The sequence below is a fragment of the Panicum virgatum genome, chromosome 2K, assembly GCF_016808335.1.
Source record: "Panicum virgatum strain AP13 chromosome 2K, P.virgatum_v5, whole genome shotgun sequence".
In the NCBI taxonomy this organism is placed as follows: domain Eukaryota; kingdom Viridiplantae; phylum Streptophyta; class Magnoliopsida; order Poales; family Poaceae; genus Panicum; species Panicum virgatum.
In genome coordinates, this window is record NC_053137.1 from 44,092,728 (window position 1) to 44,117,993 (window position 25,266).

Genomic DNA, 25,266 nt, shown 5'->3' on the forward strand with positions numbered 1-25,266 from the left:
AGTGATAGGCATGCAGGTCTACTTGCAGCTATAAGGCAGCTCCAAGAAGGTAGTCAATCTTCGCCTCCTATATGGCCAGATGTTGTCAATAGGTGGTGTGTGAGGCATATGGCTGCTAACTTTTATGAGCGGTTCAAGAATAAGGATCTGATGAATTTGTTCAAGCGATTGTGCACTCAGAATCAGCAGAGGAAGTTTGATGCTTTGTGGGGTATAATTGATGACATGAGCGCTGAATTGCTTAAGAGCCAGGCCTCATCATCCAGAAGGAGACGTTCTACAGATTAATTAGTTGGACATGCTAAGCCATTTTCGCAGTGCATTGATGGTGCGCCTAAAGAGAAGTGGTCACTTCTGTATGACACAGATGGGAGACGTTATGGGATCGAGACGACCAACCATGCTGAATGTTACAATATGGTAATGCGTCGTGTTCGTGGATTTCCTCTTGTTGGCATTGTTGAGTTCATCATGTATGGATGTATAAGGTATTTTCAGGAGCGATACGCATCAGCCGCTCCCTTACGTAATGATCCAGGAGTGCATTTTTGCAGAAGGGTCAATGAGTACATGGAGAAAAAAATTGAAAAGGCTCGATTTCACTCAGTCATATCGATGGGCACAAATGAGCAAAGATTTGAGGTATCATGCAGGGACAGGACCGGACAGGGTGTCTGCAGACAAAGGGTAATTCAAGAAGTTTTGATAACCATTGACGGGAGGGTGTTCTGCTGATGTCAGAAGCCAAAGGTGCATCACTTACCATGCTCCCATGTCATCGCGGCTTGTTCTGTATCTGGGTTAGATGCTGCGTCCTATGTTTCTCAATATTTCACAAAAGAAGCCGCAACACAGACTTGGTGTCATGAGATATACGGCATCGGTATTCTAGGCCCATTCACTTAAAAAATCCCCATCCAATGCTCATCCCTGATGCAGCTACGAAGCGGGGCATAGGCCGACGGCAGACACGTCGGATCCGGAATGGAATGGACGAGTCCGAGGCTGGAAAAAAGAAAAAACGTTGCAACTTATGTGGAGCGGATGGTCACACTTACAAGAAGTGCCCACAACTTTCAGTACCCACTGCTGCTGCCGAGGCTGGACCTTCCGGGAATCCGATGGATGGATCGGCTCCACCTACAAGAATTCGCCGCATCTAGTTGTGCACGTAACAGCTTGCAATGTATTTGTGTGTACGAAACTAAGTATATTATGTATTTGTCTCGAATTTGGTTGTAACGAATGAAATCTTCAATGTAATATGTTATGTGGTATTTTGTTTAACGTTCTATTTATATTTCGTTCATTGTATCTTATGTGGTATTGTATCATAAATATAATCATTACAGTCAAACATAGCAAACATATAAGTATTGCAATTAAAGGTACAGGCGTCCCGTCACAATTTACATCACAATCTAAAACTGATGTCCATCATAAGTTACAGATCATGTCATGAAATCATCTAAATCGTCATCCCAGTTGACAGATGGTAGTGCTGTAGGTGGTGTAGCATTACTTGACTAACCTCTCGACTTTCCTTTTCTCTCTTTTCTGGTTTTAGGTTCATGTACAGGGGGAGGAACATCAGGTGTTCGAGGCAATAATTTGGGGGGCATGAAGTCATCCATATCGTCATCCCAGTTAACACAACTAGGTGCTCGAGGTGGTGCTGGATGACTTGACGAACTTCCGGTCATCTGTTCTTGCGGAGGCCGAGAACTATCACCCGAAGATCTTTTACACCTCCTTCGTTTAGTTTGCGGCATAACTCCACCGAAGATACATACCAATTTACGGAAATTTGGTATCGATTTGTTAATCAACTCCGTGTCCTCGGGGTAATCCTAGCATATAATTACACAACAATTTTACTATTTCGTAAATATGGATTGCAAATAACGGACGTGATTAGAACTGAATAAGAGTTACCTTAATGTGCATCTCATACACCTCTGGCCGCATCAATATCTTACAATTAGTTTGTAAGAATCTAATAACATAAGGATGATTCGCTAGTTCACATACCCTCATGTATATCTTCCGACGTTCTAGCAGGTGTTTCTTTAAATCTTGCATTGTAATACCTCGAAACAATGTCAAATCTTTAAACTCAACTAATTTGGACAACACCATCTCTATCGTACCATCCGCTAATGGATCCAACTTCTTACTGATTACAAGATGTGTCATGATCTCAAGAAATATACTAGATTTTTCTTCGGTCCATGAAAATCCAACAAAATTGGAGGCAGCCATTGCCTTATGCTGCAATAACAATAAGGTACTGTCATTCTAAGTTTACTATTGTATATTTCACTATCCAAAAACTAAATCTATTCTAATTCATAATTATTTTAGAAACAAGTCTATAATAGTTGAGAAATATTGGCTACCTGCGGTTCGGATCCAAAATCCTGCAGGACTTCGCCGGTTTTTTTTACCTCCCTCACCCCTCCTCTCTCCCTCTCCCCTCTCTGGATCTCGTGGGTAGAAAATGAGGGCGCAGAGGGAAGGGCGGAGTTTTATATTTAAGGAGGGAGCCTGCTGCCCCCCTGCCGGGCAGCAGGGGGCCTAAAACTGTAAAACCTAAAACCAAAAATATATTTCTGTATTTTTTTTTTGAAAAATACAAAAATAAAAAAAGACGCGGCGGTTCCACTAGGGCGGTATCATGTGCAAGGGGGCTCGGCCGCGCCACTTCACGGGCCGGCCTGCGCATCGACATGGGCCTCACACAGCGTGCGTCCAGTGAACAATACTAGGAGCAAAAATAGCACCAACCCTCAAAAAAGAAAAATAGCACCGACCATGAGAGCACTAGATCTAACAGAATCTCAGAAGCAGCAGTATATTTGCTGGGCCGATTTTATTCATGGGCCGCTGGCCACCTAGCTACCTAGGCCTTCTTTGCTGGACCGCTAATTTCGGACTTTTTTTCTTTTTTATATTTTAAAAAAAATCAAAATTTTAAAAATATATGTTCGTTTTGAAAAAATTCAAAAATACCCCCGGTAGCCCTATGGGGGCGACAGGCACTAGATGTAATTTTTTTTCTTCAAATTTGCAACTAGGTCCATGGCCGGAAAAAAAAATGAAAGGGGGCCACCCCCAACTAGGCCTGTGGGTGGCCCCCGCCCACAGGCGCGACAGGGGGCCTGTCGCCCCCCCCCCCCCCCCTCGGGCGACCGGGCCATGCCCCCTTATATAAGCATCCGACTCTCATACCCTCCTCATTTGAGCCCGAAAATTCCATCAAAAATCCAGAAAAAAAAGAGGGGTGAGGAGAAAGAAAGCGTCAAAGCACTGCCGGATTTCCGCACTTGTGATCTGCAGGTTAGTACATCTACACTCAAGATGCTAGAACAACTTAGCAATAATTTGACTAGCATGCCTCCATAATGCTGAAGTCAAACTAACAACTCAGTTTATTGACAACTAAGAAAAAAAATCCTTCCTCAGAAAATCACATTCTCAATTCCATCACAATTGATAACACAAGAACCTACCACAAATCGTATCATGCTACAATCAGCCATGACATCTCAACGACATATTAACCAACAACGCTCAGGCAAAACAAAACTTCAACAAGATGCAAACTACAGTATAAAACAATTCAAATGATAGCACTGTTGTTGAACAAAGTTTGAGAAAAAAAAATGATGAGCAACATATATCTCTTTATTTAGTTATCAGAGTAATAGTCAACTTCCAGTTCAAGGTAATTGTAAACAGAATTCCACTTTTAATTAATGTGTTCTTCTAATAGTAATAGCACTTCCCAAATAAACCAATCCATATATTCAGTGAACAGAGCCTTCGAATACCAACTATAAGAACACCTCGATTACCCCAACCTCTGCGACTATGAAGAATAAACTATGCTTACAAAATAATAGCAATTTATGCTAACAAAAATTTACCATCCATCAGATACATAAAAGACAGGCCCCAAGTAACCCCTATAAAACACCCACAACTGAATAATTTGTACACCTTGATGAACCAAAACAAGCAAATAAACAATTCAGTTTCACTAGTATATAGTTCAGACCGGATAAAAATTATTCTGCACTCAAGCAGCATGCAAGAACTAATCAACAATAATTCAACAAGCACACCACCATAACACTGAAGTTGAACTAACAATTTCAATTCATAGACAGTGAATTCAACCATAATTGATCACACAAGAACATGCCATGAAACAGAGGGATAGATTCAGCCGACAGCCACTACCCGCAGCTTTGCAAATTTCACCATCAGCAAGCAACAATGAGAGCAAAATAGCACTGATTCAATCACCCTCAGTACACCTCCACCATCCCATCGTACACACAATCCATCCAGAGTTCCAGACTACTGATAGTATTAGCTTACTACTGTAACTGACGATAGAGCAGCAATTGCAAAAGTTACTACTGAAATTCATTTCACGAGCTCGGCAACACCATAATCTTCCCACCATTGTCATCACAGGATTCAACAACTCCCATGGTTTTAGTTTAAGACTCGGATGGCTCCCTAACAGCTGCAAGTCTCAATGCCTCACCTTGGGGGGGCGTCCGCGCCCACGCTTGACAGGCCCGGCAGTGCCAGGAGCTGCAGCAGCAGGTGCGCTGATGGAAGCTTCCTCAACCTTGGCCTTCTTAGGCGGCCGCCCACGCGGATGCGGGCTGAGCATGCCGGCGGCCTCAGCAGCAGGGTCCTTGGGATTGGGAGGCCGTCCGCGCCCACGTTTGACAGGCGCATTAGCAGCAGTTTGCTCACCACTCGTTCCCATGGCAGCGGGGTCTTTGGGCTTCGGTGGCCGTCCCCGCCCTCGCTTGGCAGGCACGGCTGCAGCATCAGTGGCAACGACGGAAGCCTCAGCGACGGGGTCCTTGGGCTTGGGGGGCCGTCCGCGTCCCCGCTTGGGAGGCTCGGCAACGGCATCAGCGGTGACGGCGGGAGCAGGAGCAGGCGCGTCAATGTCATCAGCGGCGACACCAGGAGCTGGAGCAGGCACGGCAATTTCATCAGCTGCGACGCCAGGAGCTGGAGCAGGCACGGCGATTTCCTCAGATGCGTCGCCGAGAGGGGGAGCAAGCAGCCCATCGTCACCATCGTCGAGGAAGAAAGAATCCATGTCGAACACGCCAGTGGAGTCCTCGGCGACGGCGGGGTCCTCGTGCCCATCGGGGCGCAGCGGGGAGGCGGGATCGGCGGGCGCGCTGGGTTCTTCCTCCACCTCCTCGTCGTCACCGTCGGGGCGGAAGTAGTTGTTCCTCGCGAAGACGATTTCGCCGGAGCTCTTCATACGGCCGAGGTTGGTCGTGAGGAGGGAGGTGTGATCGGTCGGAAGCCTGGCGCCGTACTTGCCCTTGAGGTACCCCGAGATCGCCGTCTTGTTGGAGCCATTGTCGTTGTCCAGCGCGTCGATCGCCTCCAGGATCATCTGCTCGAGCGAGCCGAAGCGAAGACGGCCGAGGCGGTGAACGAGCCCGAAGGCAGCCCAGGAACAAATTGGCGGGGAAACGAAATGGGGGGGAAGAGAATTCTGCATACCTCGGGGTAGGACGGGAGCGGCGGCGGGGGCGGAGGAGGGGGAGGGGCGATCTCGGGCGCGGGGGCGGGGGCGCCGTCGTCCGCCATGGATGCAGCGGGGCGGGGCGGCTGCGCTGAGCCCTCGTGGTGCGGCGGCGCGTCGCCGTGAATGGGGTTTGCTGGTCGGTGGAGAGGGGAATTGGGGTTTTGGGCCGGTGAAGGCGACGGGGGCGAGGAGACGGGTCAGGAGGAGACTTACGGTAGATGTCTACAAACTACCACCGACATGTGGGCCCTGCAAGACTCGCTTCAGGCGTTACCCCACCTAGCAGTGGGGAACAAGGCTGTGGACAAATGAAGGCAGTAGTTCGTGGGGAAATGGAGGGCCGCCACTGTCGCGAGTTTTTTTTTCCGTCTGGTCGTGGAGGGACCCGCTGATGGACGGCAGGATTCCGTTGGTAGCAGGATCGGAGGGCGGAGAGAGGGTAGGTGTACGGCCGGAGGCTATACATCGCTCGGGCTACAAACGACGAATCCATCGCCTGAAGAGTTCTAGCGTGGGTTCGTGATGTAAATTCGGCCCATTATCGTTTTTCCATCTGGTGCCCTGTTTTTCTCTTTTATTTATCACGGTTCAAGGATGCTGCTACTCTCGATTGGTTGCTGCCAGGCTGGAGCTGGCCCACCATATGGGAGGCAACGTGCATGTTCCAGCTACGCTAGTCTCATCATTTCCGACGTGTCTTCGTGTGCTGGCGTTGCATCGATGTGTCATTTTCTTTTCTAATTTTCTACTTTTTTTCTACCATTACTAGTTTCTTTTTCTCCCATCGTTACTATTTTTTTCCTCTTATTTATTTACTTATTTTTTTCTTCTATTCCTAAGTAGATGGTTCCTTTATTTTCTAACCTGCATCATTCTTCTTTATTTTCTATATGAACATAAATTCATAATTAATTCTTTAGAAAAGGAGGGTATCTCACATGTTTGTTTTTCCTCTTTTATTTTTTATTTTTCATTCCTTTCCTTCCACTTTTTCCTTGCATTCTTTCTTTTTTCCTTCCGTTATTTGTTTTTCTCTCTTTTAATATGTTTTTCTTCTATTTTTCTTTTCCCTTTTTATTTTCAATTTTGTTCCTTATATTTTACATTAAAATGTTTGTTATTATATATATATATATATATATATATATATATTTGACTATATTGTAGATGTATTTATCTTTATTTTATCTATATGTAACTAATTTGTTCGCAATACTAAATTATTTGTTCGCTTCGTAGATTAAATTGTTCCGTAGCATTGACCCGTTTGTTCGTGACATTTAGTTTTCATTATATACCCTATACAATTCAATGTTCGCGATGTGTAATATTTTGTTCGTTGTATATTATTATTTATTCGTTAAATATAACTTTTTGTTCGCAGAAAATAAAATTTATTCGTGTTTTTAAAATATTTGTTCCCAGTTTTCAAAAATTAAGTATTTAGTATTTTAAAAAATGTTTTTCAAAAAATGTCGTGTAAACATAGACAAGTGTGGTCTTGTTTTGAAGATTTTATCATAAAAAAAGTAATGGTGGTATTTAAATTTAATTTGGATGTTCGGTTTATTGTTTATAGCTTTTTTTAATTTAAGATTTGCATACATGTGAATGATGTCATCACTTTTATTTACTTCTGTACGCATGCACATGCACAGATTCTCTCCCTCCTATTACATATTCCTTTCTATTTAAAATAATAGGCGAGAGTAGTCAAACATAAATGGGCCGGCCTAAAATTACCGACTACCGCTGGAATTCATATACTTTCGGGTGATGGTTTGTGGGTGATAAATAACCGCACCCGGTGTACGCGGATCCGTGATGTGGCGCCGCGCATTTTCTGTGCATTTGTCGCGACATGCGCTCGGGGCTTCGGCCCGCTCTCCGGAGGAAGAAGGCCGTCGTGCGGTCGAGCCCGTGAGGTCTGTTCACACGGGCTAGGCCTGAGCAAACCCAATATGGCCCAAACGCAGCTGGTGTTTTCTTTCACTTCAAACGACTACTTGATTACTGAAAGTCTGAGACCCTGCTGGGCGACAGGTAACAGTGAAGAACGCACTCATTCAATAAATAAAGCAACTGAGCTGTTATACGTTGTATTAGTCTCTTGTACATTTTCTCGGTATCAAATATATTAATCAAAAGAATACAGCGCGACACGGCGTTAAATAACCCGCCGTGGCTCACCGCAATTTACAATGCATCAAGCCTTCCCCAGATGTTGTCTGGACACTGCAATGGTCATGCTTGTGTCACGGTCCACCCAGGTCAGGGGCCTGATCCTCATATAGTATCTGCTCTATAGCTAAACATGTTACCTGTTGTTTCAAAAAAATGGAGCAACAAGCAACTAAAGAATGCCTATTCGTCTCAGCCAAACCTTTCGCTCAAAAGTTGCCAAAGGATGCTGATCAGGTGATGCTTTCGCTAACAAGGTAGCAGCTCAAACACCAAAGAGGAGGTAGCTGTCTCAGGAGGTCCACTGGTCAGGCACGCCGAGGAAGTACCTGGACATGGCCTTCCTGAACCTCTTCTTGTACTGGATTGGAGAAATTACAGTGGGGGACTCGTTCTTTGGCCCACCCAAGATGCCTGAGGCTTTCACCCATGTCTCCAGCTGCTTGTCCCAGGTGTACTGCCGCAGGAAGTCGATGATGCCCACAACAAGCTCTTTCTTCTCCTCATCGATGCCAACCAGAAGGGAGTAGTCCATGACATCCAAAGACTGCAAGATGGATCACGTTAGCGGATGCATTGATGATGCAAGATTACCAATCATGCTATTATCTAGTTTATGCTACGGTTTCTAAAATTAAGAGAAAATTTCTGTAACATAGTTGAAATTTTTTCCAAAAATAAATGATAATAATGTCTGCAATTCATTATGTGCAATCGATATTAGCTTGCGTGAAATTGGATAATGATGGTAAGAGGAACTAATTCGCATCATGGGATCAAATGTACAATTTTTACATTGCAATATTGCTAATTCGTTATAATTTTTAACAGATAATTCCGGTGCCACAAAAAAAAATTACATGATTCTTTTCTTCAAAAGGCCAGAAACTAACACCTTTCTTCTTAGTTTACAGACTAGAGAGACAAATAAAAGAATTTGAAAAGGTCACATATATCATATTGGATACCACTGAGATTTAAAAACTTGAAGGGCCTGTTCGGAGAGGGTGTTTTGCATCAAAATCCCTAGAATTAGTATTAAATTGAACTAAATCTTAAAAATCCCTAGAGCGATGCCCCTCATTCAAAAAGGCCCTAAAAGCGTTAGCATCTTCTAGAATAATGTGCATGTTCATTGAACAGAGGAATCTCAGGGAAAGAAGTCATTCTTTGTTGCATGCAAAAAGGAGCCTCAGCACTATCGCATTAGATAAATTAAGTATCATCTAAAATAGTAAATAGAGAAGTCATGAAGTCTACAGGTCTAAGAAGTTGAAATACATACATACCGCAAGAAATGATGTATCATTCCAGACAGCTCTTTCCAATCTTCTTTTTGCCTTACTCCCCAAAAACATAGGCTTTGTACGTAGTGCTTCTATGAGATTAGAATCTAAAAGGACTTTATTGGGGCCTGAAGTATCAGAATTGTAGCGTGAACGCACAGAACCCTTCAGATCATACACCCTAGATATTGTTCTCTGGAAGAAAATGTTCTCCATCACCATCAGATCCATCTTCACCTCACGTCCACCTTTCAAACTCTTGATACCAACCTGGATAACATGAACAGTATAAGTTAGTAAAACCTCAGAACAGGGAAGAATGCACTGGACAGAGGGTTCAGTAGTACCTGATAAAGTCCCATTATTTTCGCAAGGCAAGTTGGGCTTCTGGAACTCAATGACTCTGTCAAGTGCCTGAAGTAGTGAGGAGCAAATTCTACAAAAGAGTCCAGCTCCGTTTTGGTGACTTGTTTAATAATGAATCTCTCATCCATTGTCTTTGCAAAGTAAACATTGCTTTTTCCACCTTGGGCACTCCATCGCTTACAGCGACTAAGTGAGCGTATGTAATCAATATCACTTGGACAACATTTCTTTCTGAGTGCATCAAACTGCCTTGCAAAATAGCAAGTGACAGAAAACTTAGTACTATCTGCAGGAGATGCATCATCATCGAAATAGAACCTGAAGTGGGATCCTTTCAAATCTGAAAGGTCCTCATTCGAGGAAGATCTGTCAAGTCTATTACTGCTGACCTTAGTCAAATCTGAAAAGCTGGGGTTTGCATTCATTTTACGCGAAACATGCTCAACATACTCTTGCGATGTCATGGCATATGACACAACACTGGTTGGCTCGTCATCATAGACAGTGACGATAACAGAACCTTCGCAGCTGATATTCGGCAGAAGCAATCGTGCCCCATTCTTCACCATATCAGAAGCTGATGTTATATATTTAGGAGCACGTGTAAGAACATCATTCAAGTTTCCTCTAGTCCTGGGAGATATTTGAGAAAACGCTCTCCGCATGTTTGTCATCGGATCCTTCACAAGGCTCGTCAAGTCTCTAAAGGAATCAGCTGGTTTCAATGATGAATGCAATGAAGCAGGCACTAATCCAGTTTGCTCCCGCTGATGCAATCTCAATACAGCATCAAATGAGTGGATTCGGACTGGGGCAGTAGCCTTCTTGCAACTTGGATTGCTCAGCAACGTAAAAGATCTATTTTCAGCTTTGGTCAAATCATGTGGAAGATTGCAGTGTAATTCACCAGATCCAGACCATGCCATATCTATTTTGTCTGCTAAAATAGATGCAAGTGACGGTAACCTCTCTACTGGATCTGTCTTAATAGGATCTTCGGATGGATGATGTCCTTCATATATATTGCTGAAGACCAAATCAAGACCTCCTGCATCACATGCAACACCATCCACCAGCCCAATTGGCAAATCTTTCTCAGCCATGACAGCCTGATGATCTTTCGAGTGGCCTTCTGTAGACAAGAGAGATTTCCTTGGACTTCCTGAAGAGCGTCGAGGACATGATTCTTGATAGGTACCTGCAAGTCTTGTAACTGTTTGATGAAATTCAGGTCTCACTTCATTGGTCCCTTGGGGTTTCTCTTGATTGGAGGAATCAGTTCTGGAAACATGACCACCTTCCTTAAGTGAATCTATGCCACACAACCTGCGGTCCCAGGTGTGAGCATCTAGGAGCAGACCGCGTCTGATACGGTTGAGCTCCAAAATATCAACCTTCGATTTAAATGAATGAGCATTCCCCCTTATAACTGGTAGAAGCAAAGCCTACGATGAAAAATCACACAACGTCAACACAAAGGAGAATAACATGAAGCATGAGACAAATAAAAAAACCGTAGGAGGCTCTACCTCGTACTCATTTCTTTCAATGTTAAGCAAATCCTTCATCTCTGTTATCTGCCTTTGCATGCTTGTTTTCACAGAATCATCGTCAGTGATGATACTCTTCTCAATATTATGAAGTAAATCATATACCTCCCTGTGCAAGGATTCCATATGGCCAAATACCTAGAAGAAAAATGTTGCAAGCATTTCGTCACCCCTGCTGCAATCAAAGTTGGGATGTGGAGCATGCAAATAAACAGATGCTATCTTTAATATCAACTATTTATCTTCATACCTCAACTGCCTCTCTTTTGACCCACTCTTGTGTAGCATGGAAACTGAAATCTAGCACTGGGGGTGGAAGGTTAACAGAGAGAGTAACCATGGGACTATACTGAAAGGCGGCAACCATATTTCCATACCTGCAATATTATATACACAAAATGATCTTCATTGTAGGACTGGATGGGGCAGGGGGGAAAATTTAAAAAAAAAAGGTAAAAGGAGCTAGATACCCATAGAAACGAAGGCAATCCCTTTGGAGAGAATGGCCGCAACTCGCAATTCGGTTAGCAGTCATATGATTTGAGAAGCTCAGCTCCAGGAACTTGCCAAATGATAGGCCCCAAGCAGCATCAGACATAATTACTCTATGTGTTGCCGGAGGCATTCCATCCTTAAGCTTACACCTCATACATCTGTGCCACATCCATATCCTTCCATCATGTTCACCTGGTAACTTTTGAGACAGAAGGCGTCTAACACTGATTGTTAGGCTGCCATGCTGATGCATATAGCACCTAACATGTGATTCTGAAGGCTCCTTGCATGATGGGCAGCAATACGCCTGAAAACAAACACAATGAAGAATGAAGTTTAGAAAAATAACAAATGAGTTCTTTCGAAGAAGGAAAAAAGACAGGAATATTTCTGCATAATAGGTTACATAAAAGCATATCAGAAGTACCTGATCAAATAAGTCCTCGCGGAGGTACCTCCCTAGTGGCTTGTCAAAACTACCATAAAATTTGATGCGGAGGAGGTGAGAACGTTCACATGCTAAGCTTTTTGGGATGCAGGTACTTGAGAGCGAAACTAGGATGCTCTGATTGTTGTCGGTACCAGATAAGTAACCAGCAGAAAGCTTGTCTTTGGTATCTGTATTCCCTGACTGTAAGTTGTCTGTCGAGGGGCGACTTCTACAGTTTTCCAACGGGCATGGGTCTGACGCCCTATCATTACAGGCACCACAAGCAATTGAAGAATGCAAAAACCTGTATGGGTCATCATAATTTGTGATAGCACATGATGTTCTGAAGCCATCACTGAGGGAACATGGAGATATTAAATTTTTAATGCATGAAGCATTTGGATGGCATGAGCTTGACAAATCTTGAGAGTTGGCATGGTCAACTGGAAATTCAGATGCTCTACATTCAAGCACGGTTCCCTGGCTTACCCCATCAAATGGTAACAGAGTTGATGGTGCTAACAGAGTTGATGATGCAGAGATATTCTCAAATATCTGGCTGATACTAGCATCGTGTGGGTATTTCTCTTCAGTGTCTCTAAGGTTATCAGGAATACTATGATCAGCAGGCCCAGCAGAGACGTAATCTCTATGGGTTTGCAGATCTGGCGCATCTATCAAAGACATCAAAGGAGTTCTTGGAACCGTTGCACCCTCATCAGCAAGGAATGATGTCTCCAGGGAGAGGTGATAAGCAGCAAAGACTGCAAGTTGCATTGCACGCTTAATCTTCTTTAATTCTTCCCGGCAATTCCCTCTCAGCAGAACCTGCATGAAATGTGGCACACTTAATTAATAAACAGTATGAAGAAATTTTTAAAATTTGACTTTGAAAGTTTGTTTATTTCAGAGGATTGTAGTATAAGAATATCAATTAAAAAAATGCCAAAGACATCATTTGAAATTCAAAATGAATATCTTCAAAGAAACATTACCGTGCAACCCAAGCGTTTCAGACAGCCTTCAAAGAACATCAGAGTCTTATTTGACCCCTTCTCTGTGTGTTCTGCTGATGTGGATTCTGGAACTTTCTCCACCTTGAACAAGTCACACTGTCCTAGCCTTGCAGAGACAATGTTGTCAATTGATGAGACAACCTGACCACCTGTGCATCTCGCTATCCTATCCAAAAGTGGCCTCTTCACATTCAGAACTAATGAAATATCTTTTGCTAAGAGCTCCTGAGCGAAAGATGAGGCGCTTTTCTCAACTAGAAGCACATTAGGCTGCCTAGACTCAATCTTTCCAACAATAGTTCTTAAATGTTCCTTTTCCTGCAGTTTAAGGTCATTCATTAATAAGATTCCAAGAAAAAAAATTAAATATCCGAAGTGAGTAGACACAAACCTGTTCAAGTATAGTCCCTATGGATGCTAATTTATTCGATACTTTCTGGTACTCAAGGGCCCCTCCTAAAATGAGCAATTTCGCATTCCTGTGCTCTGCAACCATCCGTTTGCGCCTTACATTCTTGGAGCAAACAATGCCTCTAACAAAATTGCTGCATCCAATAATTTGTTCATTAGTACCATATAATTAATGATCAAAGTTTTGTCAGCAGGCTGCCAGTGGAGGCCGTACCTATCAGGTGGGTTCCCAGATGCTATGCATTTAATCTTCACATAGTCACCAGGATCCATGCTGCCACCTTTCTTGGTATCAGGTTTCACATAGTTAGCAGCCTGCCATGCCAACGAGGACACTATCTCAAGCCAACTTTTGGAATCGTTGTCACTGGCCAAAGTAATGCCTTCCCCCTTCAGTAACTGTGCTACTAGAGCTCGAAAGTGCTTCAGCAAGTCATTCTGAACACCATCTTTATGAGCTCCACCAAAGACACCATTGGCACCAGCTATTTTATTAGCAGTGAAGCAACTAGGTTCTGATAAAATATCATCATCCTCATCATCGATTCCAAATATCCTTGATTCGACATCATCTCTCTCATCTTCAGGAGGTGGTGGGCACCAAATATCATCACCAAAATCAACAATCGGGGGTGATGTGTTGACCTCTTCTCCTTCATCAGTGACGCTGATAGTGACTTGCTCCCGCGCATCATCTGAATCAGTGATTGTGGTCACCTCATGATCAGAAGTGTCATCCAGCCTCACCAAGAAAGTAGGGCTCTCTGCAGGGCTTAGGGTCATCGATCTGTACATTGAGTTACTAACACTAACACTAGAATCTGTATCTGAATAGTCATTATAGAAGTCAGTCCCTGGGGCTAAAAACTGAGACCTGGGTTCGTCAGCAGCCTCCTCCTCCTCCTCCACTCGCCTGCATCGACAACCACAGATCGATCCATGACAAATTACCAGATGTACACATCATGCCCAATTCGTGAGCCCCACACCCCTACTGCCTTAACGTTCTAGTTTCATCAGGTCCACATAAAAAGGAACGAACGAGATTCAATACAAATATACAATACACATGGCAATCGACCAGACAGCTTCACTACAAGTTTTCAAGGATGCTTGGCTATGTTAAAAAATCATTTACTAGAGTCCAAAAAACTGAAGTAGACTCGCATTTACCTGATATCACGACAGGGATGACGACCGCGCGGGCCGGCGTCGCCTTCGCCCCCAGATCTCGCCTCGAGCGCGCGTCGCGGCGGCGTTGGCGGGCCGACGGGCGAGGCGGCGCCCCGGGCCCTCGGCGTGCCCGCGCCATCGCCCGCCTCCTGGCGCCGCCGCGTCTCGATCCGCGCGAGGTCGCCCTTCTGCACGCGGCACCGCTCGTGGTCGGCGGCGGCGGTGAGGGATCTGGCCTTCCCCACCGCGAACTCCAGCACCCCCATCCCCGCCACTCGACGCTAAGAAGACCAGCAGCACCCAACCGAAGGGGGGAGGGAGAAGCCCCCGACTCCCGAGAAGTAGCAGGAGACGCCCCGAGCCGAAGCGACGCGGCCGCGCCCGAGAAGCTTCCTTCCTTTCCGTTCGATTGCGTTGCGCCCGCTCAAAGCCAGCGCCCCGCCCACGCGCAACCAACCAACCTGCGCCGGTGCGGCCAGAGGCCAGCGCCCCCGTCGCCCAGCGAGACGGGACCCCCCGCGTCCGGCGGCGAACGAGCGAGCAATGCGGGGCGAGCGGGACGACGCGGGGGGGGGGGGGGGGGGGGGGGCGCTGGGAGAGGGGTTTCGTCCGGCTTCAGCAAGCGTGGGGACGGCGAGGTCGGGAGATGCCAGTTGAGCGCCACGTCGCTAACGGGAGGGGGAAGAAGAGAACGCCAAGTGCATGCTGGGTGGTCGGAGCTTCGCGGGGAGAGGCGATGAGAATGAGATGGCGGCGGTGGTGGTTTGGGAGGGATACCGGTTGCCGGGACACTGACGCCGCTGCCGGGGAGGGTGAGATTTTTTTTTTTTGCAAGGGGGGAGGGTGGGATTTTAACGGCGAGGACGGGTGGAAAATCCTGGCTCCGCTCGTTAACCACCTCTTCGTTTCCGCTGGCTGGGAGAGAGGAGAGACGGGGTTGGATTGGACGATGTGTTGCGCGCGTCTCTCGTGTTGCTGTCACCTCGTACAAGTAGCGGTGAACGGCGGTGGCTTTTTCTTCCTGCTTAGCTTGTGTTCTTTTTCTCCTGGCCTCGTTTTAGCATTCACTTATTAAAGTTCTTACTCCGAAATATAAGTGGTAGGTACTGAGAAGCAATTGAAAGGGAAATGCGGAGGTCTTTTTCTAGAGAAGAGATGTGTCCATGTTCACGAAGATATATATGTTGTACAACACGCTATCCATTTTTCTTTTTTTACTGTTATAATAAGTCGTGTATACATAGTATTTCTTATGATTTGGTGTTAAAAGAATATTTCATGCGAATTTATTACTTGCTATAATTCAATTGAATTCTATAACCTTCTTGCATCGTTGTATAGCTAGTGCTGTAGATAATGGTTTCGGTGTTTAACCGCCGAGCTCTCTAAGAGATACTCCGAGGAGATTGATTGTAGGCATGGATTCTCCGAGATCAGAATGCGATGGTGCAAGGAATACAAAGATTTAGACAGGTTCGGGCCGCCAGAGCATAATACCATACGTTCTATGTGGTGACTTGTATTGCCTTAGATGATTGTATGTTTTGGAGGGTCCATGCCCGCTCTTATATAGTTAGGGGGATAGGGTTACATAAAAAGTTCTAACCGAGTACCAGCAGAGTCCTACTCCAATGAGCTCGGGTAGTTTCCTTGTACATCAACTATTCCTACTACTGTACGAGTAGTTACAATAGAGATAAAGTATATCCAATTCTCAAAAAAAATAGATAAAGTATATCCATGCGCTATCCTTTACTTTAGAATATTTCCCGCCTTGTGAGCAGTCCCACTGCCTCCGGGTTTGACAAATGGTCTATGAAAACAAAAAAATAGAAATAGGCAACAAATAAAATGTGAAAAACAATGAAATTACCATTTATATGCTGCCTTTTTTCCGTTTGATCATAACCACCACTAATTACTATAATATAAGTTAATTGTGTTGTTTTCATGAGCCTTAATGCCGTAAAGAAAATAACTTGTTCATCAATTATTCAAATACTCCCTCGTCTTGTGCTCACGTACCCTCCAAGAGCACTTAGTTTACCAGCTATAATTAAAGTTGTTCATAGCAGCGAGGGAAGAAATAAAAAAATAACTATGCAGCTAGCGCCAATGAGAATTAAATGATTTCCTTTAATACTTGTTCAAAACTCCTTGAACGCCTTGTATTCAGGTATAAAATTTGAACATTTCAATACCTTACATTTCAGGATGGGAGAGAGTAGATTCTAGGCATTAGGTGGTTGATAGGGAGTTAGTGTGATTAAGACTTATCAACTTCATCTATCGAGCCGTACATGAATTTCCCGTGTCCTAATCAGATAGGGATAGAGATTTTTCATCCAAGTATATTTTTCATGGTGACATATTTCAGTTAACATTACACCTTTTTTGTGAAGCATGGTTCGTGAGGAGTGTGAGGTGTCAATTGCCTTCTCTTATAGCCAAATAAAGATGCGTGAAGTAGTATTCTCTATTGACATTTTTTTTAAGATGAAATATTTATCAAGCATACAAAATGCCATGATTTCTCCGCTATACAGAGGTTACTAACCACGCGTGCTAGGTGATAAAGTCAAACAAATGTGTATTGAGTAGAAATTATGTCACTTTACCTAGCTTCGTTCAACCTTAGCTTTTATTGTCACGCGAAAGGGAGCCATAGAACAACCGCGTTTAAATATTTCACACCTATTTGATTTAGACAACTTTTTTTTTTGAAAAACCGAGTTTATATTTCATATGCATATCTGATGGTTTACATTCCAAATCTTACAAAGACATCCCTAAAAAACAAAAATTATATCCCAATCCTTGCAAGAAACTCCCGATCTTTCTCATCACCGACGGCCGGAGCAGTCGCAATGAAGTCGGCCACCTTCCCGACGCAGGAATGTCAAAGTTTTTGAGTGGCCGGAGCAGTCGCAGATCGGAAGCATTGACGTGTGTTGTAGTCGCTGAACGCCAAGGCTTTGCAAGATGGCTAGTAGCCATCTCCTCGCCAGGGGTCGAGGGGTCTGACTCTTCAACCAGAAACCACCTCGCCCCGCCGAACAACAGTACACCCATAAGGGAAAGTAGACCACCAGAAGAGGTGGGAGCTAAAACCAACCCGATTTCACAAGTTGGTAGACAAACCTCCCAAACTTGCCGGAGACACTGGCAGAGAACTCAAGTTGGAAGATAGAAAAGGTCGACGGCGACGTCGTCCTTGCAACTTCCAGCGAAGCGGGTTTTTATTCTCCATGAACCACCACCGGAGGAGGGAGCTTCAGATTCACCAAGGTGACGCTGGATCCACCATTGCTCCACCCTCCAATGCTGCTCAGAGTACCAAAAGCACCGGCGGCCATCTGCCATCCACTGAGACAATCTACACTATTATATAGCTAATATATAAAGGGGAAGGACAGATCCACCGCCGATTTAGTCGAATCCCCTTCTCCTCTGTCGCCAGCAGGGGCAGCAGAGGCGAGGAGATCGACGAATCGGCGGAGGAGACGAAATCCCCTCTAGAGTCGCCTGTCTGAACTATAGAGCCTAGAAGGACCACGAAATCGATTTCAGGAGCCGGAGCTGATGGTGGCAACTTTTTCTATTGTTATAGGAACTGTAAACCTGTTATGAACTTAGCGTAACTCGGTTGGTAAATTTTTTTATGGTGAAACTTTCCTATTCTTTCAATAATAAGCGAGTACTGTAGGAATAAGATTTGTCAGTCGTAAACAGTAATGATTTCATTAATCTTATATTAAGATCTGTCGGCTTAGTCTTTCAAAGTATTTATAGGAATAAGATTGTGTGCAAATATTTATACGAGTACTGTAGGTAAATATTTAGGAGCATCTAGGTCGGGACGGTATTTGGTGAAAAGAAAAGAACTGTACAGCCATTCCTGAATTTCAGAGTGGAAACAAGTTACCACTCATTTTTAGAGTTTTAGAGAGTAATAAAGCCCTCGGTCTTGCTTAACGGAAGACACAGAACGTTTACAATGCAAGGTCAGTACAGCCACTCTACCAACAGTTTTCAGACAGGCAACACAACACAACTCGACAGTCAGAACTCGCAGGTTAACTCAAAAATAAAAGAGCAAACAGACGAACTAAACTCACCAGCAACCCACACCGGTAAACAACATGAAACAGCTTTTTTCTTGGAACCTCCAGCGGACCCCCTTTTTGGATCCGGGAATGACCAAACTTTAGTTCCGTCATATTGGATATTTTGGATACCAATTAGAAGTATTAAATATAAATTAATTACAACACTAATTGCATAAATGAAGGCTAATTCATGAGATAAATCTATTAAGCCTAATTAATTCATAATTTGATAATATTGTGCTACAGTAAATATATGCTAGTGATGGATCATAATTCGTCTAGTAGTGAATTAGTATCTATTTATGCAGTTAGTTTTATAGTTGGATCATATTTATTCCTTTCAATTGACATCCAAATATCCAATGTGACATGGACCAAAAACTACTCTCTGAATTAGTCCCCGGAATAGGAAGGAGCCACCAGGAAGCCTTGTCGATGAATCTTTCTCAGCTCGTCAGTTGCCTCCGCAGTGTCCCCGCTCCAGTTGTGCTGGCGCTAGTAGGCCACCCCATTCCATAAGCATTCATTGGCAATTTGGCATACCCAGTAATTCTCCCAGATTTCGTAGCTTGCTGCTTTAGCCTATTTATGCAGCCAGACAGCTTGGGTCGGTCTTTCTCTCTGTACACAGAGTTGTCCGATTCTGCGCCATGATAGCTATCCTCATCAACACTACTGTTTAACGGAAGACATGGAACGTTTACAACGCAAGCTCAGTGCAGCCACTCTACCAACAGTTTTCAGATAGGCAACACACCACAACTCGACAGTCAGAACTCGCAGGTTAACTCAAAAATAAAAGAGCAAACAGACGAACTAAACTCACGAGCAACCCACACCGGTAAACAACATGAAACAACTTTTTCTTCGGACCTCCAGCGGACCCCTTTTTGGATCTGAGATTGACAAAACTTTAGTCCTGTCATATTGGATGTTTGGATACCAATTAGAAGTACTAAATATAAATTAATTACAACACTAATTGCATAAATGGAGGGTGAGATAAATCTATTAAGTCTAATTAATTCATAATTTGATAATATTGTGCTACAATAAATATGTGCTAGTGATGGATCATAATTCATCTCATGAATTAGTCACTATTTATGCACTTAGTTTTATAATTGGGTTATATTTATTTTTTCCAATTGATATCCAAATATCAATGTGACACGGACTAAAAATTACTCTGTGAATTAGTCCCCGGAATAGGAAGGAGCAACCAGGAAGCCTTGTCGATGAACCTTTCTCAGGTCGTCAGTTGCCTCCGCAGTGTCCCCGCTCCAGTTGTGCTGGTGCTAGTAGGCCACCCCAATCCATTAGCATGCATTGGCAATTTGGCATACCCAGTAATTTTCCCAGATTTTGTAGCTAGCTGCTTTAGCCTGTTTATGCAGCCAGACAATTTGGGTCCGTCTTTCTCTTTGGACACAGAGTTGTCCGATTCTGTGCCATGATAGGTATCCTCAGCAACACTACTCTGATGTCTCTCCGTGAAGCAGTCTGAAAAGAAAACTCGTTTCTTAGTTTCCACAACCTCAAAGAGTAGCCGAGGTCAAGATATTATGAACTAAAAGCTGTTTATTACTCGATCACAAACCACCAACGGACTCAAATTTTTTGCCAACACGGAAACCAAAACAATCTGAAAAATAAGACCACGCCTGTTTGGCCACCACACCACAAATTCAAAGAACAAATCTAAAACTGATTCTTTTTGTTCGGAACAAAACAAGCGTCATCAGAAACAAGCACTCGTTCTCCCCCGAGGAATTAGGAATTTTGGCTAAGCTCCCGGCAGATGCAACCGCGCATCTTTTCGGAGGGGGCCCAGCGGGCATGCCGCGCCGCGCAGAAAATCTGGAGCCCGTGTGGACGTGCGGTGGCGACGCGAGGCCCTCCTCCCTTCCAATTCCAAGGACGGGGAACCCGTGGCGGCGAGCGCGAGCGAACGAACGATCGCTTCCATTTTTCCCAGGGAAAGGCCTCGGCCTCAAGCTCCGAAGCCGCCCCCGCGTCCGCTGGTCGACCGTCCCGCTCGAGGCACGACGCGCGCGCGCGATCTCTCCGACCGATGGACGAGCCCAGCGCCACCCGCGTCCTCGCGACCTCGCGGATCGGGTCAGCTCTCCGCTGGCCGGATCACATGATCCCATCGGCCTCGCGCTCCTCTCGCTCCGGGCGTCGCACGTGAACCCGTAGCCAGCCAGCAGCCCACCGGTCCGCGCCTTCGTACGAGAATACGCTTGCGTACCACCACCAGCCGCCGCCGTGCATCTTTTGCCGCTTCACGCCTCGGCACCTCCGCCAGTGGAGCGGACGGGCTCCGGCGGCGGCACCGCCGCGGCTCGCCGATGGTCCGTTATTCCCTGTCCCTACGGGTCTGCAGCTGGGACCGATCGATCCCGATTCCCATCGGCGCGCGCGGCGACACCGTCCGCTCGCTGCAATCGCCGTGCGTGCGGAGGCCCGCCGGTACGCGCGCGCCGGTGGGGTGTGTGTGGTCACGGGATGCTCGTATCGTATCCAGGGTTTTAAATTTCGGCGAAATTTCGCCGAAATTCGGCGAAAAATTTCGTTTTCGCTACTTACCGGGAAAAAAAATTTCGGTATTTTTCGGAAAATTTCGTTTGAAAATTCAAAATTCAAAAAATTTCGGCCAAAAGTCACCGAAATTCGCCGAAATTTACCGAAATTTCGGAACGAAATTTCGTTTCCGCTAAACACCGGGATTTGCAACGAAAACGAAATGGTTAACCCTGATCGTATCAGGGTTTTGTCGTGCTTGGCGTCCTCGAGCGAGGGTGTGCCCAGGCCAGGCTCCAGAGATTCACAGACCCTCACCGGCCGGCTGCACGTGTCCGCGTCGCTCGTCTGCATGTCGTGAGGTTCGCAGGGAAAAGGATCCGATTGATGATCGGTACTTCGGTAGGGTGCGTGAGGCCAATGGGGTAGCAGCCGGTGACCGGTCACCGGAGGGATCTTGACGTGGAGTACAAATGATGATGAGCCATGTCCTCGCGCAGCGTCGTCCAACGGACCGTACCGTTACCAGCGTGCCGTGCCGGCAACAAAACGTTATCTTTGCTTGAGAATACAGACCGTTGAAGCAGGAGCACAAAAGACAGACGCGTGTCTGCGGCCAAAGCAACGGGAGAAAAAGGGGGCCTGACGCTTGATTAGCACTCGTGGTTATCGTCGCGGCATCTGGCCGTGACCCGCACCGGACGAAAGGAGCAGCGGCAGCACGGGAGAAAAGAATGGTGTCGCAGGTCATGAGGTAAGGGCCCCCGTAGGCGTTTATGTAACGACGCGGTCTGTGATAACGGATAAAATCTATTCTACATTTTGAGTAAACCACACCTGCTAAATAACTCTTTTGCGCTTTCGTTCTCGCTTCAACTCTCTTTCTGTTTCCAGTCTGGGACTAAAGGAGATACTGTGCCGCAGCGCTACAGTAGCCCGCGCGGCCCAGCCGGCAGTCCCATACGTCTAGTGCTAACGATCTCATGTGCCATGTCCGTGGGTTCACTGCCAGCAGCTCATGTGGCGGCCCAGCCGGCAGTCCCATACGTCTAGTGCTAACGATCTCATGTGCCATGTCCGTGGGTTCACTGCCAGCAGCTCATGTGTGTCCGTCCACATGCTGTTGGCATCTATAACGACCCGGCCCACGATAACGGCTAAGATCTATCTACACTTTGAGTAAACCACACCTGCTAAATAACTCTCTTGCGCTTTCGTCCTCGCTTCGCGCAAAAAATTCGAACCGGAGTTACTAGTTTCCTAGGGACCGGCTATTTAAGTTGGTTCAACTTCTTTTCCGTTTCCAGTTTGGGACTAAAGGATGTACTGTGCCGCGGCGCTACAGTAGCTCGTGCTACAGTACCATCGCGGCCCAATCGGCCCATGGGCCGTGACACCCGTCAACGCACGTCGCCGGCGGACGCGTGTCCGGTCAGCACCAGCTCAGCTGGCGGCTCCGCGCCGCCGCCGCCACTCCGGGCGTAGCCTGATCCCTCTCCCGCTCGGCGCCGTGGCTGTGTTCAGTTCCCACAAAATTTCCAAATTTTCCATCACATCGAAATATTAAATATAGCAAATGACCCATGCATGAAGTATTAAATGTAGGTAAATAAAAAAACTAATTGCATAGTTTTGATGTACGTTGCAAGACGAATCTTTTGAGCCTAGTTAGGTCATGGTAGGACAATATTACCAAAAACAAATGAAAAGTACTACAGTGTGCTACAGTGTCCGATGTGACATTTTCTCCCAAAATTTCGTGGATCTAAACACACCCCGTATGGAAGTAGTAGGGTGGTATGGTATGGACAGGACGCCGTGCCCGTGCCCGTGCCCGCTCTCGTGTTTAGACCAACGGGGGCGGCCGGGCGTCGCGCCCGTACTCCCGTGGCGTCCGTCCGGACTGCGCTTGGCCTATGCGCGTGACGAGCAACCTTTTGCCACGACCTGGATCAATCCGAATTCATTCGCGGACCTTTTCAAAAAAAAAAAAGAATTCATTCGCGGACACCGTCTCTTTAGGGTCGGTCGACGGTCGGTGGCGCGCGCATCGCGCACGTGACCGGCGGCGGTAATTAAAGCTGCAAGGTCCAAGTGACACGGCCGCTGCCGTGTGTATACATTCCCCGCTTGGCCGTTTGCCTTCAAGATTAGTGGGTACTATTTGGTTCGCAGGAGGTACGGAGTGGTAAAGTTTGCAGAAACTTAGAGTTAATTAAAAAAATTAAATATGAGTTAATTATAAAACTAATTGCAGTAATCTAGAGTTAATTTGCAAGACAAATCTATTTATGATTAGCATATATTTATTATGGGAACGTATCAGGTGCAAACCAATTTCTCCGTACAAACTATGAAAATTTCAATCTAGATCATCATATCAACATTTGAGACGGATGGAGTATGTAATTAGCTTTAGCATTAATCTATATTTAATATTTTCAATTAGCATCAAACGTCCAAACAGCGCTTGCTCAGCCCATGTCTCGGACTAGGGCTGGAAACGAGCCGAGCCGAGCCAGGCTCGCTTCGGCTCGGTCGTGTAGCGAGCCGAGCCTGGCTCGGCTCGGCAATTTCACGAGCCCATAGAAGAGGCTCGGCTCGGCTCGTTATCGGCTCGCGAGCTGGCTCGAGCCGGCTCGCGAGCCACAACAGCCCATTGCATTACAGAGCAGTTTTTGTAGGAAAAATGCAAACGACAAAGGTTAGAATAAGGCAAACAACAATGTACTTTAAGTCTTAACAGCAAGGTTCTCTTAGCTCCACTAATTAAGTTCATGAATGTAACAGCAAGAAAAAAGGCATAAAGTTCATAACAGAATGTAGCTTTGGTGGGCCGGCCGCTGGCAATTTGGGCTAGTTGCTTGGTTTGGCCTCAGCTCGCGAGCCGGCTCGCGAGCCAGGGCGAGCCGGCTCGGCTCGGCTCGGCGTTTTAGCGAGCCGAGAAAAGAGGCTCGGCTCGGCTCGTTCCAAGCTCGCGAGCCGCTCCGAGCCGAGCCGAGCCGCACCGAGCCCGAGCCGAGCTTCGAGTCGCGAGCTTTTTTTTTTCCAGCCCTATCTCGGACGCAACTGCGCGCACCACGCAGGCAGGGGATCCGGATGGAGGGGATGGACGGATACGCTCCGCTGAATTGCTTCCGTGCCCCGTCTTGTAGGTGCAGGGGGTAATACTTTGCGGCTCGCCTGACGCGTCCGCTAGCGCGAACCCACACGCACACGCTGACACGCATGCACTCCATGGGATAAGACCAGGCCTGCTCGCGTCGAAAGCGCCGTCTGTATGCAGCGCTGGAAAGTCCGTACACCATGCCCCGGATCTCCTGGTACTCCTGCTCACATGCACCAAGCACCATCACCGCAGAGGGCATAAGCGTGCGTGCCCTCGGCGCCGCTGCCACACGTCCGCGCGTCGCCTGCGCTGCACATGGAATGGACGGCGACACCGTCTCGGCGTCTCCGAGTGTGCATGTTACGGGGCGGACGGACGACGTGCTCGTGCCCTGGCTCGGCCGGCGGCCGGCGCTAATAGTGGCGATCTAGGGACGAGAAACCAACCAACTCCAGACTCGATCAGCTCGATCCCCGGCCATCCGTGTGCTCTCTGCATTCTGATCACTCGCTGCAACTTCCGTCCTGCTTCCTGGATTCCAATGCGCAGACTACTTTTACGACCCCGTCACAACGGCAAACGCTTTCGTACCGTACTTATTAGTAAGCTAGGAATCATGCGCAAGATTGGCGCATTTTGTTTTGTTTTATTTTTATTATTTGCAACGGCTACACATCCTAACAGCTGAACTGAACAGGGAGTACTCCTAGATTTAGCTGCTACTTTTTCAGTAAGTACTAGTACTGTACTGCTCAAACAATTTACCTGACTGAAGTTTTTTCGACTTTCCTGCATGTGCCGAGCAAGACCCGGAGTGGCCTTTTGCACCGCATGGGTCAGGCTCAAAAGCTCATCCGACTACACTGATGTTGTACCCCACGGATCAGACTAGGCTGAATGCAAGGGACCAATCATGCCTAATTAATCGTAGCTTTCCCGGAGAGCCCACGAGACTCGTCGCCACAGGCGGACAGGCCACAGCGGGCCGGGAGCGCGACAAGTCGTGTGGGAGGCCGTCGCGTCAGCAGTGAAGGCC

General features: G+C 46.3%; 2 protein-coding genes across 3 annotated transcripts; both read right to left on the bottom strand.

Annotated features, from left to right (window-relative positions):
• Positions 1 to 4,204: 4,204 nt before the first annotated feature.
• LOC120679100 (HMG-Y-related protein A-like) lies at positions 4,205 to 5,744 on the bottom strand. The gene is made up of 2 exons (XM_039960611.1): positions 5,554 to 5,744; positions 4,205 to 5,443 (listed from the first exon to the last, which is right to left on the bottom strand). The coding sequence occupies exons 1-2, from the start codon at positions 5,638 to 5,640 to the stop codon at positions 4,547 to 4,549; spliced, it is 984 nt and encodes a 327-aa protein (XP_039816545.1). The 5' UTR covers positions 5,641 to 5,744; the 3' UTR covers positions 4,205 to 4,546.
• A 1,899-nt stretch (positions 5,745 to 7,643) lies between these two features.
• LOC120679108 (putative 1-phosphatidylinositol-3-phosphate 5-kinase FAB1C) lies at positions 7,644 to 15,047 on the bottom strand. 2 transcript variants are annotated; one of them, XR_005676974.1, is made up of 12 exons: positions 14,487 to 15,047; positions 13,528 to 14,226; positions 13,294 to 13,447; positions 12,882 to 13,220; positions 11,884 to 12,714; positions 11,432 to 11,763; positions 11,212 to 11,338; positions 10,941 to 11,099; positions 9,393 to 10,856; positions 9,049 to 9,315; positions 7,962 to 8,306; positions 7,644 to 7,875 (listed from the first exon to the last, which is right to left on the bottom strand). XR_005676974.1 is itself a non-coding variant. In XM_039960619.1 (11 exons), the coding sequence occupies exons 1-11, from the start codon at positions 14,750 to 14,752 to the stop codon at positions 8,052 to 8,054; spliced, it is 4,893 nt and encodes a 1,630-aa protein (XP_039816553.1). In that variant the 5' UTR covers positions 14,753 to 15,047; the 3' UTR covers positions 7,644 to 8,051. The 2 variants fall into 2 exon arrangements, 1 of the variants encoding a protein (XP_039816553.1); XM_039960619.1 differs by having other exon boundaries at positions 7,644 to 8,306.
• Positions 15,048 to 25,266: the final 10,219 nt, after the last annotated feature.

Excerpts from the sequence above, each read along its gene's own strand:
- LOC120679100 (XM_039960611.1), bottom strand. The coding sequence starts at position 5,640 with ATGGCGGACGACGGCGCCCCCGCCCCCGCGCCCGAGATCGCCCCTCCC. Across the intron at positions 5,444-5,553 it reads CGCTCCCGTCCTACCCCGAG|ATGATCCTGGAGGCGATCGA; the intron begins GTATGCAGAATT and ends TCGCTCGAGCAG.
- LOC120679108 (XM_039960619.1), bottom strand. The coding sequence starts at position 14,752 with ATGGGGGTGCTGGAGTTCGCGGTGGGGAAGGCCAGATCCCTCACCGCC. Across the intron at positions 14,227-14,486 it reads CATCCCTGTCGTGATATCAG|GCGAGTGGAGGAGGAGGAGG; the intron begins GTAAATGCGAGT and ends TTGTCGATGCAG. Across the intron at positions 9,316-9,392 it reads AAATAATGGGACTTTATCAG|GTTGGTATCAAGAGTTTGAA; the intron begins GTACTACTGAAC and ends CATGTTATCCAG.